The sequence below is a fragment of the Theropithecus gelada genome, chromosome 3, assembly GCF_003255815.1.
Source record: "Theropithecus gelada isolate Dixy chromosome 3, Tgel_1.0, whole genome shotgun sequence".
In the NCBI taxonomy this organism is placed as follows: Eukaryota; Metazoa; Chordata; class Mammalia; order Primates; family Cercopithecidae; genus Theropithecus; species Theropithecus gelada.
In genome coordinates, this window is record NC_037670.1 from 156,642,302 (window position 1) to 156,659,754 (window position 17,453).

General features: G+C 49.5%; 1 protein-coding gene across 2 annotated transcripts in view; it reads right to left on the bottom strand.

Moving 5' to 3' along the window:
- The window catches only part of PLXNA4 (plexin A4), a 519,820-nt gene that overhangs the window by 79,585 nt on the left and 422,782 nt on the right, over positions 1 to 17,453 (bottom strand). For both annotated transcript variants that reach the window (XM_025379046.1, XM_025379047.1), the window contains one exon: positions 7,318 to 7,518. In XM_025379046.1, the coding sequence (XP_025234831.1) occupies positions 7,318 to 7,518 (201 nt within the window). The remainder of the gene's footprint in view (positions 1 to 7,317; positions 7,519 to 17,453) is intronic.

The window sequence follows — 17,453 nt, forward strand, 5'->3', positions numbered from 1 at the left end:
CTCAAGGAGCAGATGGGAGCAAGCCACTAGGTCATCTCCTGTGGGTCTCAGGCAGGAGGCCTGTTCCCACCCCGCTTTCCTGAGAGGTAAAACTGAGGGAAGAGTCCACTTCCTCTCGGGCTGCCCAGGTAAACCCTGGTCCCTAGGCCCTCCCAAGTCTGCAATTAGGTTGGGGAACTCTAATTTCCAGGAAATGTCCAGGATAGGTGGATGCTTTTCCAAAGACCTGGGGAGGGGTGATCACTTCCCAGGCAAGATGGTGGTTGCAGAGACTAAGAAATGAGGGAGCTACACCTTAGGGGGATGAGAGGCTAGAAGTTAAGAGAAAAGAGGACTAGATGGGAGCTTGTTGGTGAGAGGGAAATCCTGAGGACCCTGGAGGGCAAATATGGGAATCTGGGCCTGGATGCTGCAGGTAGTCACCAGCTCAAAGCCAGGCTCACACCCAGATTCCTGTTGTGCTCCTGTCCTTGGAGGGCCCCTCAGGGTCCTGCTCCCCTGCTAAGAGATAGGAGGTGAAGGGTGGAGAGAAGAGGGAAGTGCTGGCTTGAAGATGCTGGTGGAGGGGGCAGTCCCCAGGCATGATGGCCCCTAGTCTGCCTTCCCATAGCAGACCCGTCTCAGTCCCCAGAGAAAGAGGGTTAGCAGAGGAACTTAGAGCCCACCCTGGGCAGCAATTTCCAACACCTACCTGGTGATTTTCTCATTATTCCACCCGACTCTGCTCGCCACATGGGGCGGGATGGAGGAATGGAATTGGGACAGATTTTCTGCATAGGAGGGGCTGAGGCCTGGCAATTTGTTGAAAGAGGTTAGTCCAGAGGACCAGGTTTGATGTTTGCAGAACCCATGGGCTCTTTTAATTCAAATTAGATTTGAATTAAAAATTTGGAGGGCTTCACTAGGGGGATGTTGACTGATATTACAGGAGGCTGCTGAGGCTCCCTCCTCCAAGTTGGCCATGGCACCTTCATGGAGAGGGAGGGTGGCCACAGGACATGGGAAAACACATCTGAGAAGAATCTCAGAGGGCTACTGTTCACACCTCTGCCTCTGGGCAGGGACAGGTCTGCACCCTGTTTGTAGGAGCTTCTAAAGGAGATGTTATACTCCTCAATGCAGGAAATCACCCTAAGTTCCTGAGTTACGGAATGCGCTCCCATGAGAACAGACTGTGACTTGATGTTGCCCTCATACAGCAACCGCAGGAGGACATGCCTCCAGTCACTTCAGGCCCTGCCCTAGTGTCCAGAGTTCTAACTCCCTCCCTGGCGACGTGTGCTGTGGCCAGAGAGCCACGTTTGTTGTTTGTCCCACAATGGATGCACTGCATCCCCCTCGTTGAATCTGTCTTGTGAACAATGGCTCTGGGGCCAGGGCCAGGGTCCAAGCTCACAGAGTAAAGCAAAGGTTCCTAGCCCTGCAGAAACCACAGTGGAGACTTTGATCATCACAGAACTCAATCATCAACTCCCCACAGGTTGTCTCTGCAGCTGGGTCAGGCTGGGTGGTCCTATGTTTCCTGAAAACCTCTTCTACTTTAGACTGGTGCTTCTTAGTGTGGTCTATGGACTCCTTCATCAGAACCACCCAGGGGGCCTACTAAAATGCAGATTCCAGGGCCCATCCCAGATCTGCCAGACTGGAACCTCTGGAGATGGGGAGCATTTTGAGAACTACCCTGTGATTCCGGTGCTGATTAAAGAGTTAGAGAATCTCTGTAGTCTGTTAGAAGTAGGGAGGTAGATGGACTGCCCCTGTAGAGGGAGAAGGGTATAAGAGGGGGATGACCTCCCTCCCTTCCTCCCTCCTTCGGGTGTGTGTGTGTGTGTGTGTGTGTGTGTGTGTGTGTGTGTGAGAGAGAGAGAGAGAGAGAGAGAGACAGAAAGAGACAGAGAGAGAACTTCCAGGCTTCCAATTCCCTCCTCCAGCCACATTCAGTTTCTTCCCATCCTTCCCATCTCTCTCCTTGAAGGTCCCAGTGGGGAAAGGTGATCCCAACAGACTTCAAACTGCTGTCTGGACGACTCTGGGCAGGGCTGGCTGTTCCACCCCAATCTGAGCACCATTTGATCACCTGGAGGCAGTGCTGGGGCGGGCAGAGCTCTGACCTTTAGGAGGGATACTGGCAGTGGCTATGTCAGGATGGGAGCCTGGCTTCTGCTTTCAGGCCTGGGTCTGGCCAAGACACAAAGTGGAAGCAGCAGGTGGTGACCAGGAGTGTGTTAGCCAAAGATCAATAAATCCTCAAGCCCCCTCTCAGGAAGGACCTGACATCCCACAGAGAGGAAGGCAAAGAATCCTACATACGTATGCATGTGAGCATCTGTGTACACAAATGTGTTTATGTGCATGCTGACTTGAGGAGAGGTTAGCACACATCTCCATGTTATCTGTGTCCATAAATGCACACGCACATAGACACACAGACACACACAGTTCCACAAAGTGGTTCTGCCAGTGACCAGCTGTGTGAAGTGAGCAGGTAATCCAAGTCTTAGTTTCCCCATTGGTAAAGTGGGAATTCAAAGCAGTTCACATCTCCTTGGATTGGGGTAAGGATTCAAGATCAAGCACAGCATGCTCTGAGCATAGGATCTGTCATATAGTCTAAGCACTCAAATGTGATTTTGTGTTTTAGTCTATGTGCATACAGTCGGGGATGCTATGCAAAACTATATTCATGTTGCCTATGTTTATGTTTGTGCAGAAAAATAATAGCAGCCATGCATTGAGTGTTTCTATGCCAGACCCTTAATATGTATGGGATGTATGCATATGAGAATGCTTATGTGCTCTGGTATGTGTGTGTGTGCATGTGTGCAAGCATGAATTTTCTCTTTGAAGAAATTGAAAATAAAAAAGACATTAGGATCACATATGCTGGGCATTTCTTTCTCTCCCCCAATCCTGGGATCACAACTATGAAATATTAGAGAAATCAATAACCCCATGTGCTCCCCCCAAACCCCCCTCTGTCTCTAGGGAAGTTTCCATTGTTCCTGGAGGCTCTCTTTCCTGTGGATGACCTGCAACGTGCCTGGGGCAGGGTAGGGGAAAGGGGTGGGCATGGCAGACGGAGCCTCTCTGCCTCTGCAGACAGCTGGGAGCCTGGACCGCAGGCTCCCATCCCCCAGGATCCCCCCATCTCCACTCCACTTAGCATTTATATAGCTCTCTGTAATCAGCGGGCAGTTAATCTGCACAAAGCTCAGAGCCCGGGGAGGACAGGCTCCAGGCTCCTGGAGGCTGGGAGGTTAAGTGTCTCAATCAAGGTCTGGCACACCATGCCGGGCTAATGGATGACTTTCCCCATTACCTTGGGAAAGTGTGAACCTCAGCTTCTACTTCTAAAGCAAAAATGAGACCTTGATATAAATGAGACATTCTTTCCCCCAGCCAGTCCCTTGTCCCGAGATCTGAGATGTTTTGCCGGAAAGTTCTGTCATTTGGGCAAACAAATCTCAACAACCTAATGCTACACAAGAAGCTGGTATGTACCCTGTGTCCATCTCTAGTCCAGAGGGCTCTGCTGACCCCTTTTCAGCTGTGTCCCAGTAAAGTAGAAAGGGGGCAAGTTCTCTTCCTATTGCTCCCCTATCCCTGTTTTGCACGTGGTAAATGAAGGTGCCAAGAGAAAACCAGAGGCCGGCATGAGTCCACGGAAGCTGGGCCTGGCGCCGGCCTTCACGACCAGCCCTTCAGCCAGCCAGATGCCCTTTGCAGCCCACTCACTGGTGTGATTGGCAGCCTCTGAGAGCTGGTGGCCATGCACTATTATTAGCAGCACTTGACATTTTTCTAGAGCCTTGGTCTAAAGCAGGCCACGAATACCCACAGTTGCTTCCCCTCAACTGCTACCTGTGAGTCCGCTCTGTCGTCCTCCCACCAGCCCTGGGGGCTGCAGCCATTGGCTCAAGGCCTGTCCCCGCATAATGGGGTTGGAAGTGGCTCCACCACCCCAGCCCAGTGTCACTCCCACACTGAATTTTCTTCTTTTTTCTCTGCTCTCCTCTGAGACTAATTTATCACCCACCTTCTTCTGCCATCACAAACTCATGGATTTCTTTGTTAGATCCCTTGTCCAATGCTGTTTCGATTGTTCATGGATTTAGGAAATGAAACAATTTCTTCTTCCACACAATCCTCTTTGAGGCTGATCAGACCATACTCCCAGGAATAACACCAAAGCTGGGGTAGAAAGTGCCCTTCGCTGCTGTTCTTTCTCAACCTGTGATTAGGAGTTGTGTTATAAAACTGGATTCAAGTTCTCAATTTGTGCCTTACTTGCTATGTGATCTGGAGATGGTCACTTGCCCTCTCTGGGCCTTGGAGACCTCATCCATATCAGGATTAAGTAGACACTCTCTCAGGTCTATTCTTGCCTGATGGTACCCTGTTTTCTGTAACTACGGTGGGGGAGGGTTGCTCCGATCATGACTGCAAAGATGTTTGATGGAAATCGCTTGATGGCAAGCAGCAGCCTGACCCAGACCAGTATTTAAACTGGGATTCCACTGTTCCCCATGAAGAGAGAGGCTCCTGGGAAGTGGCAGAGCTGAGCCCTCCAGAACTATGTGATTCCAGTGGGTCCTAGGAAGCAGAGGGGACTCCTCCTACATTCTACTGTCTGAGGGGTACCCCTCCTGTTGCCTCACTTTTTTTCTCAGACTTTAAAATGGTAGAGAAATCACCTCTCCTACAACTAATGGTGTCAAAATTAAAAAGTCATGGAGGCCAAGTCAGCTGAGCTGCTTTGGAAGCGGTGACCTGGTGGCACCTACACCTGGCCCATGGTGGATGGGGAGGCCGCAGCTCTGAACTCCAGAGCTCTGAACTCCAGAGGGCCAGAGCATAGCGGGAGCCCTCCTCAGGTCCCGAGTTGGAGGCAGGGCACGGGCCAGGAGCTTCAGTCTCAGGTTCTCTCCTTGGTGAAGGGAGCTGCAGCTTCCAGGCCTCCAGCTCCAGTGCCAACAGGGGCTGGAAGTAGAACTGACCACTGTGTCCTGGGATATCAGGCTTCCAGATGTGAAATTCCCAGGGGTGGAGCTATGTCACTTGCTGATTTCTTGAGGTCCAAGGATTCAACATCTGACAAACAGACTGTGTATACACTGGAGCCCAGTCGTTCCCTTCCTTCTCCCATGGCTACCGATGAGGATGCCAGCACTAGGTACCCCATGGGGACACCATGAAGGAGGAGACAGCACTCACCTGCCTGGCGCTGCTGAGACCCTGTTTGTGCTCTTGTTCTCAGGAGGCTCTGATTTCGCACCCATGTTTGGGGAGTTCCCTGTGATGGCTAAGGACTCATTTTGGTCAGGCAGCTCTTGGCCTGGGAAAAGCTGAGGACATTTCAACACAATCTACTTCCAATTCTGGCAGTCAATAGAATGGCAGAGGGTCCCAGCGAGCTTCTTGGAAGCTAAAGTTAGTCCCCAGGGCACAAAAGAACTTCTGACCAAGGGGTCTAGAAGACTTAACTCACGCTGTTGTCTGAAGTATCTTTGTCTATTAACGGAGTCAACCAAAGCCCAGGCCATGGGGTCCAGTTTTATGACACTTGTGTCCCTCTCTTGGGAAACTGAAGGCACAGCCATCTGAGGACCACAGGCTCTATCCACCCTTCTGACATCCCCAGATCCTTGGGGCAGCTTCTCTGAAGAAACAAGGCTGTTTTCCCCACCGTTTGAGATCCTCATCAGCCTTCTGCAGAGTCAAATGTGAGGCCCAGATGCAGGTCTCTTTCTATAGGGAGCGTCTTGTTTTGGAGAGAATGACTTGAGCCAAACCCTTGGGGCTGATCTGCTTGAACTGAGAATTTATGAGGAAACAGGAGGTGTTTAATATCTCCTTTGCTTGCAGGTTTAATCTGGAGTGCTGCAGAAATCTGAAAAATAGGTTGGCCGCCAGGGGAGGAGGGGGATGGGCACACGGGATGCCGTGGGGACAACATCTGGGGTTTCAGAGGTTGTGAGAGCAGCGACCAGTTCTATCCCTGTAATGCTGAGTGACCTAGGGCAAGTGTGTAGGATTCTCTGGGCTCCATTTCCCCCTGGACTACTTCCTGCAGGAAGAGTGGGGTGTCCCACGAAATCCTTTGTCTGGGACTTTCCTGGTCGCACATCACATCTCCAAATACAGACACTGTATCTAAGTGCCCAGGAGCAACTAGAAGAATACATGGGAAACAGTGTGACACAGGAGGGGCCCTCAAATCCAGGCCACCTCTGCCACTCACTAGTTGTGTGACCCTGAGCAAGTCACTTACCTTCTGGCACATTTTGGGATGCATTACCCCAAAGTGAATAGAGCTTCAGCTTCTGGGCCTACACTCGCACACACAGCCCCTTTTAAGGCCTATGTATCTAATTTTGTACTTACTATATTTTGGTCATAAAGAAGGTCTCCAAATGGTATGTCTCACCCCACAAACCTAGATCTGCGCCTGCTTCCAGGCCTCTACTTTCTCTTTTGTGCAGTGAAGAAAAACTTTCAAGTTTCTATGACTTGAAAATATTCTGAATCTCTGTTTCTAGTGTTTGTCTCTGAGCATCTGGGCACAAAGAAGGGAGCCCAGAAAGAGAGAGAGAGACCAGAGAAGTAGCTGGAAAGGCAACATGGCAGGTGTGAAGGGAAGTGGGCAGGAAAGGTGATACACAGGTGGGGTTCACTGTGGGGTACCTAGGAATGAGGTAGACAGCTGTCGGCAGCCTGGGGCCTGCTGACCACTCATTGACAGGGCTTGGGCTTAGTGTGGATTTGCTATACATTGGGCAGGGTTTGTGCTGATCTAAGCAGCACGCTCCTGGCCAGCTCCTTCCCTTCTGTTGTTTCCTCCTGCCAATGCTTGGTCTGTCTCAGAAGCCTTCTCTGCTGAGAAACAGCCTCTTTGTAGATGTGAAGGTGGTGGGATGTCTTTGGGGCTTGTAGAGAAGGCAGGGCGCAGGGCTTTCAGAGCTTCTCAGGAAAGAGGATGGACATGAAGGTTCCTGGAGCCCAGCATCTGCCCACAAACAGGGCTCACAGCTCCACGGCTGGTCCAATATCCCTTCTAATCCTGTCTTGCACGGACAACCTTCATCACAAAACATTTACAGCTAGGGCCAGGCCCTGGGTGACCTCAGAACCCAGCACGTGGCTGGGGCAGGTGTTGTGGGGCTGGGACGTGCCAGCAGGCATGGCGGAAGCAGGTGGCAGTTTTGTGCATGTTGAGGAAATGACTGTAGGGCTGAGCTGATTTGGCTCCGAGAAAATGACAGTGATGTGGGCGGGGCTGGGGCCTGGTTTGGCGGTGGGCAGGGCTGGGTGACTCACAGAGGTGTTCTGGCACTGTACGCTGGAGCTGTTGAAGCGCAGGGCAGGCACCCGCTGCTCGCTGCCCTGGATGTTGAGGATGCATTCGTAGCCACGCTGCCCAGACTGGGGCTGGGGGAGGTTCTTGGCCTTCAGCGTGATAGGCTTGATCACCTCCACAGGCACCAGGATCTTGTCCACTCGCAGCAGCTGGGGGCAATCCTGGGGACAGAGGGCATGGCTCAGGCTGGGCAGCCAGGAAACCAAAAGAGCAAGGACCTCTGCAGACATAATCCGGATGTTCCCTGTCTCCACCCTTCCACGGACACACCCACAGGTGACCCCTGAGGTGCTCGTGCCCACCCAGTGGGCAATGCACTGAGAACAAAAATGAAACTGAGGAATCTGGGGTCCTAGTGTCATATCTTGAGGTGGTCCCCACCCTCTTTGGGTTCCCTGAATACCTTCCTTATGCAATCTGGATTCTCTGACACTCTTGTAGCCTCCTCATGGCACCCTTCTTCCCTAGTAGAGACTGCCTCTGCTGGCTAGGCCTCCCCCCCGCCACTGCGGACTAATGATCTCTTTGCCTGCTAAGTTCTAGGCTGTCAAGAATTGGGATGGATAGACCATGTGAGAATCTCCACAGACAGGCAAAGCCCTGGGCCCTACTCTGTCCCTGGAATGTGAGTCTTGACTGCAGCAGAGGGGCTGGGAGGACCTTCCCTACGTGGGCTGAATCTGATGTTTGAGAATGTTCTGGAATGGGCCCCAGAGGCTTTATAAATCCAGAAGCTTCTGACCAAGCTTTAGGATGTCCTGGCCCCAAAGAAATGCCTCTCAGAGTAGAAACACTCTGAGCTCTTTCTAGATGCTAGCAATGGGCATACTTAGCCCTGGAGCCACAGGAGCCCAGATGGCCTTTAGGATGGAGACAGTGAATCACTGGGCCCCTTTTTCCTGGGGCTATCGGCTTTGTCTAGGGAGGACTGGGGACATAAGGAGGTCAGAAGGAGGGTGGGTGCTCTGCCCAGTTGAGTGGTAGGAGCTGGTGTGTTGCTGTATTCTCAGGAGCTGGGTGGAGGAGAGTCAGTATTGCAGCTCCTGCTATGGATGTGGGCAGGCGTGAGGCCTTCCATAACACAAGCATGGCCTGGGCACCCCCTGTGCTAGGCAGGTCCCACCATCCCCCAGATTCCTCCATCTGTGGCACTGTCTGGGGCATGCCAAGACAGATGGCTCCTGGGCAGGTTGATCATCAAAAGCATGACGCACATGTTCTTTGTGAGGGTGCTTTGTCATGGGCTCACCACCAACTCTCAGCAGAGGCTTCTCTCCCCCACCTTAACACTTGTCCTCAGCAGAGTAAGGCAGAAAGGAAGCCACTGAGGAATGGTGGAAGGGAGGGGTTCCAGGTAGTTAGGCAACTAGCAGCTGTCCCTCCCAGGTCCCAGAGCAAACATGAGCCAAATATCTCCGTGCCATTACGAGCTACACCATAACAAGACTTAGGCTCGGAGGGAGAAGGCTTCAGCTAGCTCTAGCACCTCTGAGCTGCTGATGAGCTCTGGAACTCTGAGCACATTTGAAACTCAATTTCCTTATCTATTAGTTGAGCGGGACTCCAAGGCCCTGTTCATCTTAACCCATCATGATTCCATGATTTGGAGTGGTTGTTCCCTCTATGCTTTCTGATCATCCAACAAGAAAAGAGGAGGCAAAGAGAGGCAGGGGAAATGGAAGCAAGAAAGGGAGAGAGAAAGCTATAAGGGAAGCTAGGAGACAGAGAAGAAGCTGGAGGAGCAAGACCATGGTCCACAGATGGACCAGCAGTGGAGCCTTGCTTCATGGGAGTGTCCCAGGCCCATTAAACTAATCCTTCCTCCCATGCCCCTACAGGCTGCTCACACGTTTATCCTGAAGTGCAGCTAAAAGAGGAGCTGCAGATCCAGAAATCCCACTCCTGGGTTTACATGCCCAGAGGAACTGAAAACAGAGACTCAGAAATCTGCACACCCATGTTCACAACAGCATCATTCACAACAGCCAAAAGGCAGAAGCAACCCAGCTGTTCACTGAGGAATGAATGGATAAACAAAATGTGACCTATTCATACAATGGAATATTACTCAGCCTTGAAAAGGGAGGAAACTCTGCTATAACATGGATGAAGCTTGGGGACGTTATGCGAAGTGAAATAAGCCAGCTACAAAATGGCAAATACTGCAGGGTTCCACCTGTAGGAGGTCCCTTGAGCAGTCAATTTCATAGAGACAGAAAGTAGAATGGTGATGTCTAAGGGGAGACAGGATGGGTAGTTGTTTGACGGGAACACCACCTCAGTTGGGGATGGTGATGACAGCTGTACAACAATGTGAAATGTACTTAATGCCATTGAACCGTATCTTTAAAACCGGTTCAGATGGTAAATGTTATGATATGTGTGTTTTGCCACCATTCTAAAACAACGAAGAGAAGCAGCAGGGAGGTGGGCCAGCAGGAAGAGAACAGGGGCCTTGGTCTTGGCCTTCACCTTGCGTGTGGTCTGAGGCTCTACAGCGTGTGGGTCTCTGGAGACACCAGGTAGCCACCTGTGGAGAGTCTTAGCAGCTCCATCCTGTGCCCCTACCACAGCCGCTCCCTCAGCCCCTGCTCTAGCAAGGTGGGAATGTGAGACACAAAGGAAAGAAGCGATTTGTGGAAAAGATGGAGATCAGAGCTGGAGTAGGAGGAGAGTGATATTGGCAGCTCGAGGAGAGCAGATCCTTGAGAGTGGGGTTGCTCTGAGTCCAGGCTCCACTTGACTCCACCCTCCCTCTGCCTGAGCCCTGGGCAGCTTCCCCTCCCCTGAAGCAGGAAGGAGCCTGACTCTCCCTCCTGCCACAATCCCTGGAGGGAGGTGGGTCTGGTCGCACTGGGAGTGAGAGCCAGGAGGCACTGGAACCTCTTCCCTCAACCTCCCGCATCCACATGTTGCCACCCAGAAATGAGGCGCTGAGGGTACTGGAATCTCAGAATCCTCTGACTACCCTCATGGACCCCATCTATTTTGCAAAGGAGAAACTGAGGCAAGGAGAGAAAGAAGGGCTCAGTATCAGCAGATGAGCTGGTAGCTGAAGAACTCAGATGCCAACTGCCTGAGTCACCAAGTTTCCGCCCTTCATGAAAGAGGCAAGTTCCCACCAATGGGCAGGACCACCTCAGGATGGGCTGGTCAGCAACGGTCCCTCTGAAGTCCAGGGGACTTGGAGCTGTGAAACCCTCTGGAGCTGGGCTGGAACCCTGCCTGGGGGCTGGACTGTTCTTGTCCGGGACATGGGCAGCAGCAAATGCCTCTCTCCCACGTCCCCTGTAAGATTTTTAGTGAGACGTGTGATGAGTTCTCTAATGAGTCCTGATTATCAGTAGCCCCATAAAGGCCTAGTTTGCATATAAAAAGGTTGGCAGCTCTGAGAGTAAGTTCATTAATAATAATTGGAGAGGCCCAGGGCTGGGCTGGGCACATTTTCCTCTAGTAGCGCTGCTGATTGACCCCAGTGTCCCTCCTAATTGAAATGTAAAATGGCAATTTCTCCCTAGGCAACAAGGCATGAAGGGACCACTTCCACCACCCTGCCCCTTCTTCCCACCCCAGCATCCCAGATCCTGACCTGCCTTGTGCTGAGATTCCAGATACAAAATCACCTACAGATCTGACACTCTAGGGAAACTTCAGAGAAACTTTCATATTCCTCCAGGGCGCGAGCCTGAGGCCCTGTTTCATGGCCCAGGGACTCAGGGCACCCAGACCTTTGTCTTCACCTTGAAGGCTCATCACCCAGCAAGAGTCTGGCTGGGAATCCTGTAACTGTGAGAGTAAGTCTGCCTCCCTCCTCCTCCACTAGTTTCAGAGTCTTGAACAAGTCCTGTCATCATTGCTTGGCTTAACAATGAATAGGGATTGAAAATTCCTCTTCCAAATGACCATTTTGGGGATTCCATAAACTAACACATATAAAGCATCTGGCCTAGAGTGAGTGGACATTCAGCAAATGTTTGTCCTTTCCTCCCAACCCAGGCTGCATCTTGTCCCTCATCTGCTCCCTTTTCCCACCTCATTTCCAAAAGACCCATCTCCCTTGCTCCTGCCTCCACGCAATTTTCTGCAAATACCCCAGCAGTTCCCACCCAACTTATTCCAGTCCTCTGGGCTTCACATCTTAGGATAAGTCTGCCTAACTTAAATAGCTGTAAGTGTCCCAAACACAAGGGGGACTGGCAGGGAGGTCCCAGTTCTGGCCACTGCTCCCCGAACAGCAGCCTCTGCTTCTGGGAAGTGACATCGTAAAGTTGCACATTCCATGTGTCCTGAGACAGGAGATCTGCCAGCCATTTGGCCTTGGGCAAACCCCTCAAACCCTCTGGGTCTCTTTACCCATAAAATGAAGAGGTTGGTTTGGATTCGATGAATTGTGTAGTCCCTGGAATATTGTGACATCAGAAATGTCACTTTTCCTCTGGCTGCTGGCACGGTGCTTCTAAAACCTTTGGAGTTTTCTGAATGACTGGGGGAAAAGGAGCATCTTTTGTTATTCACAGTAAGCCCTTTTCCACTATACCTGAGTTTATGTTCATGAGGTGACTCCTGGGGATGGGGGTATGTTGCCAGAGGATCCACACATGTAATTACAGGGTGGGACTTCAGCCCTCTCCTCTGGGGAAGGGAGAGGGGCTGGTGACTGAGTTCAACTGTCTACATAAAGCAGCCTCCATCAACACCCTAAGTGAAGGGGTTTGGAGAGCTTCCCCGGGGGTGAACAGGTGGAGATGTTGAGGGAGTGGTGCCCAGAGAGGACAAGGAAGTTCTGTGCCCCTTCCTATACCTTGTTCTAGGCACTGCTGCATCTGGCTGTTTATCTGTATCCTTTGCAACACCCTTTAAAAGAAACTAGTAAATGTAAGTAAATGTTTCCCCAAGTTTTGTGACCTGTTATAACAAATTATCCAATCTGAGGAGGGGATTGTGGGAGCCCCTGACTTATAACTGGTGGGTCAGAACTGCAGGGGACAACCTCAGACTTGCAATTGGCATCTGAAGTGGGGACAGTCTTGTGGGACTGAGCCCTTTAACTTGTGAGATCCAATGCTCACTCTGGGCAGGTAGCGTCAGAAATGAATTGAGTTCTAGGCTACCCAAGTGGTTTCTTGGGTAGCACCGAGGATTGGAGAATTGCTTGGTGTAGAAAAAAGCCCCATGCATTTGCTGTTAAGTATAGAAAAGAACAGTTTGTTTTCCTTTTAGTCCCAGTTCTATTAATAACCCAGCTGATAATCTGGGATATAGAACTGTATGATCTTTTTGAAGCTCAGTTTTCCCACCTCTAAAATGGGGATAATAATACCTGCAAAACTAGCTCAAAATGTGGCATTCAATGAGCCAATGAATGAATACTGGAGGTATGGGGGAAGTGGGCCTCTGAGAGGTGGCTCTTCACCTATCAGCAGGGACATGTTTTAATATTTTAATAATTTGTATGTTGCAACTTGGTATGGTTGTCCAGTTGAGTAACTGGCTCTGACAGGCAGCATGGGATACTGCTGCGATTCTAATTGACATGGTTAACTTGGTACAAGCATTCAATTTGGTGTCAATTCCACTACCTCCATCCCCTTCCACATATTTTCCGTGTACTATATTATTTCAGACACACACACACACACACATATAAGATCACTCCCGTGTTCTAGATAAAGACACTAAGGACACTATTTACCTCACTCAGTGCCCATGACAATGATGAGCACAGTATTTTCACCCAATCACCATACCATACCTTTATCCACAGATGATTATCCAGCTTCCATCCAAAACTCCTCAAAAACATACTGCCCTTCTCTTTTGAAGGAGGCCATTTCTCTGAACTACCATTTGAAAGGGCCAGCTTTTGGAGGATGGAAAACACCTGTATTTAACGAGATTCTTTGGAGACACATGCATGCCAGAAGAACCCCACTCCCTTGGAGGCTGTTTTGCCTGTGGCTACATTCTGCAGTTCTAAGAATGCAGGGGGGTGGGAAGTGGCAGTGGCTCGAGGCACAAGCACACCTTTAAAGGCCTGGCATTCAGGAGGTGACGAAGGTCAACTGTCCAGCCCCATGAACATTTTGGTCTCCACTGATACGCACACAAAATACAAATCGCACCGCTAATTGCAGAGGACAGGAACACGAAGTCAAAGTATAAAAGCGAGAATGATGACTTTCTATCCACCGTGTCCAGCACGTTAGTGACTACAGAGGCTTCATTGCATATTTAAATAATTGAACAAGGACATAAAGAATGCAGCCTAGCTGGGAGAGAAAAGGCTGCCTTCAGGGCTGGTGCTGCCTGCAGATGGGGGTGATGGGCCCTTGAATTTATAGCCCTCAGTGTGTTTACAAAATGAGGGCTCTAATTCTCCTATTGTTACAGCAAGACTGGGGAAAACAGAGCTCTAGGGAAGAACAGGGACCTAGTGGGCAGCTAAGGAATAAATGATTTACAGGTCACCTCTCCTCCGTCCAAGTCACCTCAGCCTTCATTAGTCCCAAAGACAAGCCAGCCCTAACCCCAACCAACCCCCCAAATTTATACTCACCTTCTCAGAACCACGGTGCCCAATACAAAAATGTAACGCATCGTATATTTTCTTGCTGTTCCCCAAGTTTATAATGCCATTAGTGTGATCTACGACAGGCTGGTTTATAGAGAGAGCAAAGTAATAATATAAAAAGGAAATACCCATAACCTGAAGTGGGGAGGGGCAGGCAAGATTGATGGAAAGTGCAGTTGTCTGGAGGAATGGCAACCCAGTAATTGAATACCTGGAGTGGGGGTGGTGCATGGGTGGGGAGCATGTTCTGTAGCTGGATTTGCTTTTTTTTTTTTTTTTTTTTTTTTTTCACAGGAGGGTGAAAGGCACGGCAGGTGTGGTTTTGTTCCCTTGGGTTGGATCCCAGGAATGCCTTCCCTGCAAGAAGGGAAGCAGAATTGCTAACAAAGTGGATTGGTGATTTCCCTCCAGAGTCCAGTCAGTGGGTCAATGCCCTTGCTCTGCTCCTGTTTCAGGGCATGGGGCTTATTTCAGTACCAGGGGCAAGCAGCAGCCCATGAGCTAGGACTTTCTCGGTCTTGTTGGGTCTTCAGTCCTGGAGAAGACTTGATCCTTTTGATACCAGATTTCATCCTGGCTCTGAGTTTCTTTTCAGGGGTGTTGGGGTATTAGGGGATGTTGGGAGAAGCTTTCAAACACAGTTTTGCAAATCAAATAGAATTCATTTTGCCTCCTCTGATCTTACAACTATTCTCTGGAGTAGGCAGGCTGGTTGAACTTCAAGAGGAGAGGCGTTCCTGGGAGCCTCCTCGGCGAGCCTGCACACCTGGGGGCCAGATGTGCTTCACCCTCCTTGCAAAGCCTCTCTAGTCTGGTGCCCAGAGAATACAGCTTCAGCAGCAGCTCACTTTGCTTTTCAGTTTAGATGAGAAAAAACAACAAAATAGTCCATCAGGGACAAATTCTTGCCAATGGATTTGCTTTTGCAAGGAAGTTCACCTTTGTTCCTCAAGCATCATCATTAAGTGTGTGTGCCTGATGGGAGGTCCAGGTTGGCCTGTGGAGGAGCTGGGGATGGATTCTGAAGCCACCTGGGGACCAGTGGCTGCTGCTGCTAAGTAGAGGGGTGGGCATGGCTTTGTTAATGGCTACCCAAGGCTCTGGCAGCTGATCTGAAGGCCCAGGGCTGTTATCACAATGCCATCATTAGTTGAAACAAAATCATTCCTTGTAACTGGAATATAGTTACCATAAACAGCATATGTTATTGGGCATTCTATTTCTAATAATTGTAATTATAGTGGAATACTTGCCATTAATATAATAACAACAACGATTGACTAGTTCTCTGTTCCAGACCAATAACTTCACCTGAACGCATTCTTTGTTCAGGGGGAACAAAAAAGGTAATTCGATATCCCTGATAGTCAACAAAGCTACTGTTGAAATGGAAGACACACAGATGAAAGCATTCCTGAGATGCAAGATGGTGCCGGGTAGATGAAAAGCCACCTGTCAGCCTTACTCTTAACTAACAAAAGGACACTGTCTGCATCCGCTCACTCAAAGGGTAAAAGGAAATGAAAACCCCAGAGATTTCCAGAAGAGTCACCAGGGCCTGGGTACACCTTCATTCCAAAAGGGTGGGCCTTGGGCTGGATGTTCAGTGGAACTGCAGGTCCTGAGGGTATGGGTCACCCTGTTAGGTAAAGATGGTTGACCTAAGCCTTGACTTGACAGTCACCCTATAATTGCCAGCCCTCTGACCACTTTTTGGGCATGGATTTATCTTGGGGACTTTCCAGCTTCTTTCTACTTACAATGACAGAACTTTAGAGATGATGTAGACCAATGGCCTCATTTTACAGATCTCTAAACATAGATCTCCATAGATCTTCTACACCTTTAAACCTCTCACAATGCCTTGAGTATGGCTGAAATGCTTAGGGTAATGAAAAATGAACAGTTAAATCATAACAAAACTTCAGAGTATCGTGCTGTGAGTAAGCTCTTCCCCTAGAGTAGTGACAGCACACAGGTGTCTGGAGGCTTCCACAAAATCACCATTTAATTGGGTAGTTTTCTTTTTACCCCTAACTCCTGCTACTATCTCTTCCCAGAAACATATATGGTAATGTTCCACATAAGCATGCTTCGGTCAATGACAAACTATATATAGGACAGAAGTCTCATAAGATTATAATATTGTAGTTTTACCATGCTTTTTCTATGTTCAGATATGTTTAGATACCCGAATACTTGCCATTGTGTTATAATTGGCTGCAGTATTCAGTACAGTTACCTGCTGCACAGGTGTGTAGCCTAGGATCAATAGGCTAGGCCATGTAGCCTAGGTGTGCAGTAAGCTACAGCACGTAGGTTTGTGTAAGTACACCCTATGATGTTCGCACAATGACAAAATTGCCTAACATTTCTCAGAGGGTATCCCCAACAATAAGCAGCCCATGACTGTACATTGCTAAAATAAATACATGTAGAATGTAAAATTAGAGCAAACAATCAAACAACAACATAAAAAAATCCTCATATTTACACTAGCAGCCAGGAACTGTCTTTTGAGTTCTGAGGACAATGACCTCCTTTCACTGACCCCAAGTGGCTGGAGTCAGTCAGTAGTCCACACATACTTCTTTACTTGTTTCCCCTTTGCCACATTCACTAGGAAGATGCTACAACCACCATCACCAGGTGGCCAACTCTGGTTCACCTCTATGCTCACATTCAAAATGGCCCTGGGATTGAGCTGGGTAGAATGCAACCTCCAAGCCTGGACCAGAAGCACCCCAGGAGAGCTTCCTTTTCTTAGAATAAATAAACATCCAAGGTAAAGAGGAGCCAAAATGTATTCCATGTGATAAAGGAGGCATGGGCGATTCCAAACTACCTCAGAGCCGCTCCCTGCCATGGCCTGCCAGGCTCACCATACCATGGCTCATGGGAAATGGAGAGGATGTCAGTGTGGCAGCAAGAGCTTAGTACATACAGCTCCATATCCTTCTCTGGGCCATTTCCTCCAGACTAGTTCCTTTCTCTGGGGCCCTGGCATCCCATCCTCTAAGATGCTGTGAATCTGTGGCAGTCTTTGCTTGTGTCAGGTGTTGAGGGGTGTCCCAACTGGCTTGGAGTCTGGGTACTTGAAGCCATCATTCCTCTAAAATCTCTGCATTGCCCTGGGAAACACGGTGGGCTCTTATTTTATTCTTCTTCCCCCACCCACTTTTTTTTTTTTTTTTTTTTGGATACAGGATCTTGCTCTGTTGCCCAGGCTAGAGTGTAGTGGCTTGCTCATGGCTTACTGTAGCCTCAATCTCCCAGGCTCAAGCAATCCTCCTATCTCAGCCTCTCAAGCAGCTGGGACTACAGACATGCAACACCATGCTCAGCTTACTTACTTACTTATTTTTACTTTTTATAGAAAAAAATAAAAATATTTTTCTACTGGGGAGAGTTTACTATGTTGTCCAGACTGGTCTTGAACTCCTGGGCTCAAGTGATCCTCATACCTTGGCCTCCCAAAGTGCTGGGATTACCGTGCCTGGCCTTATTTTATTCTCCTCTGGTTCT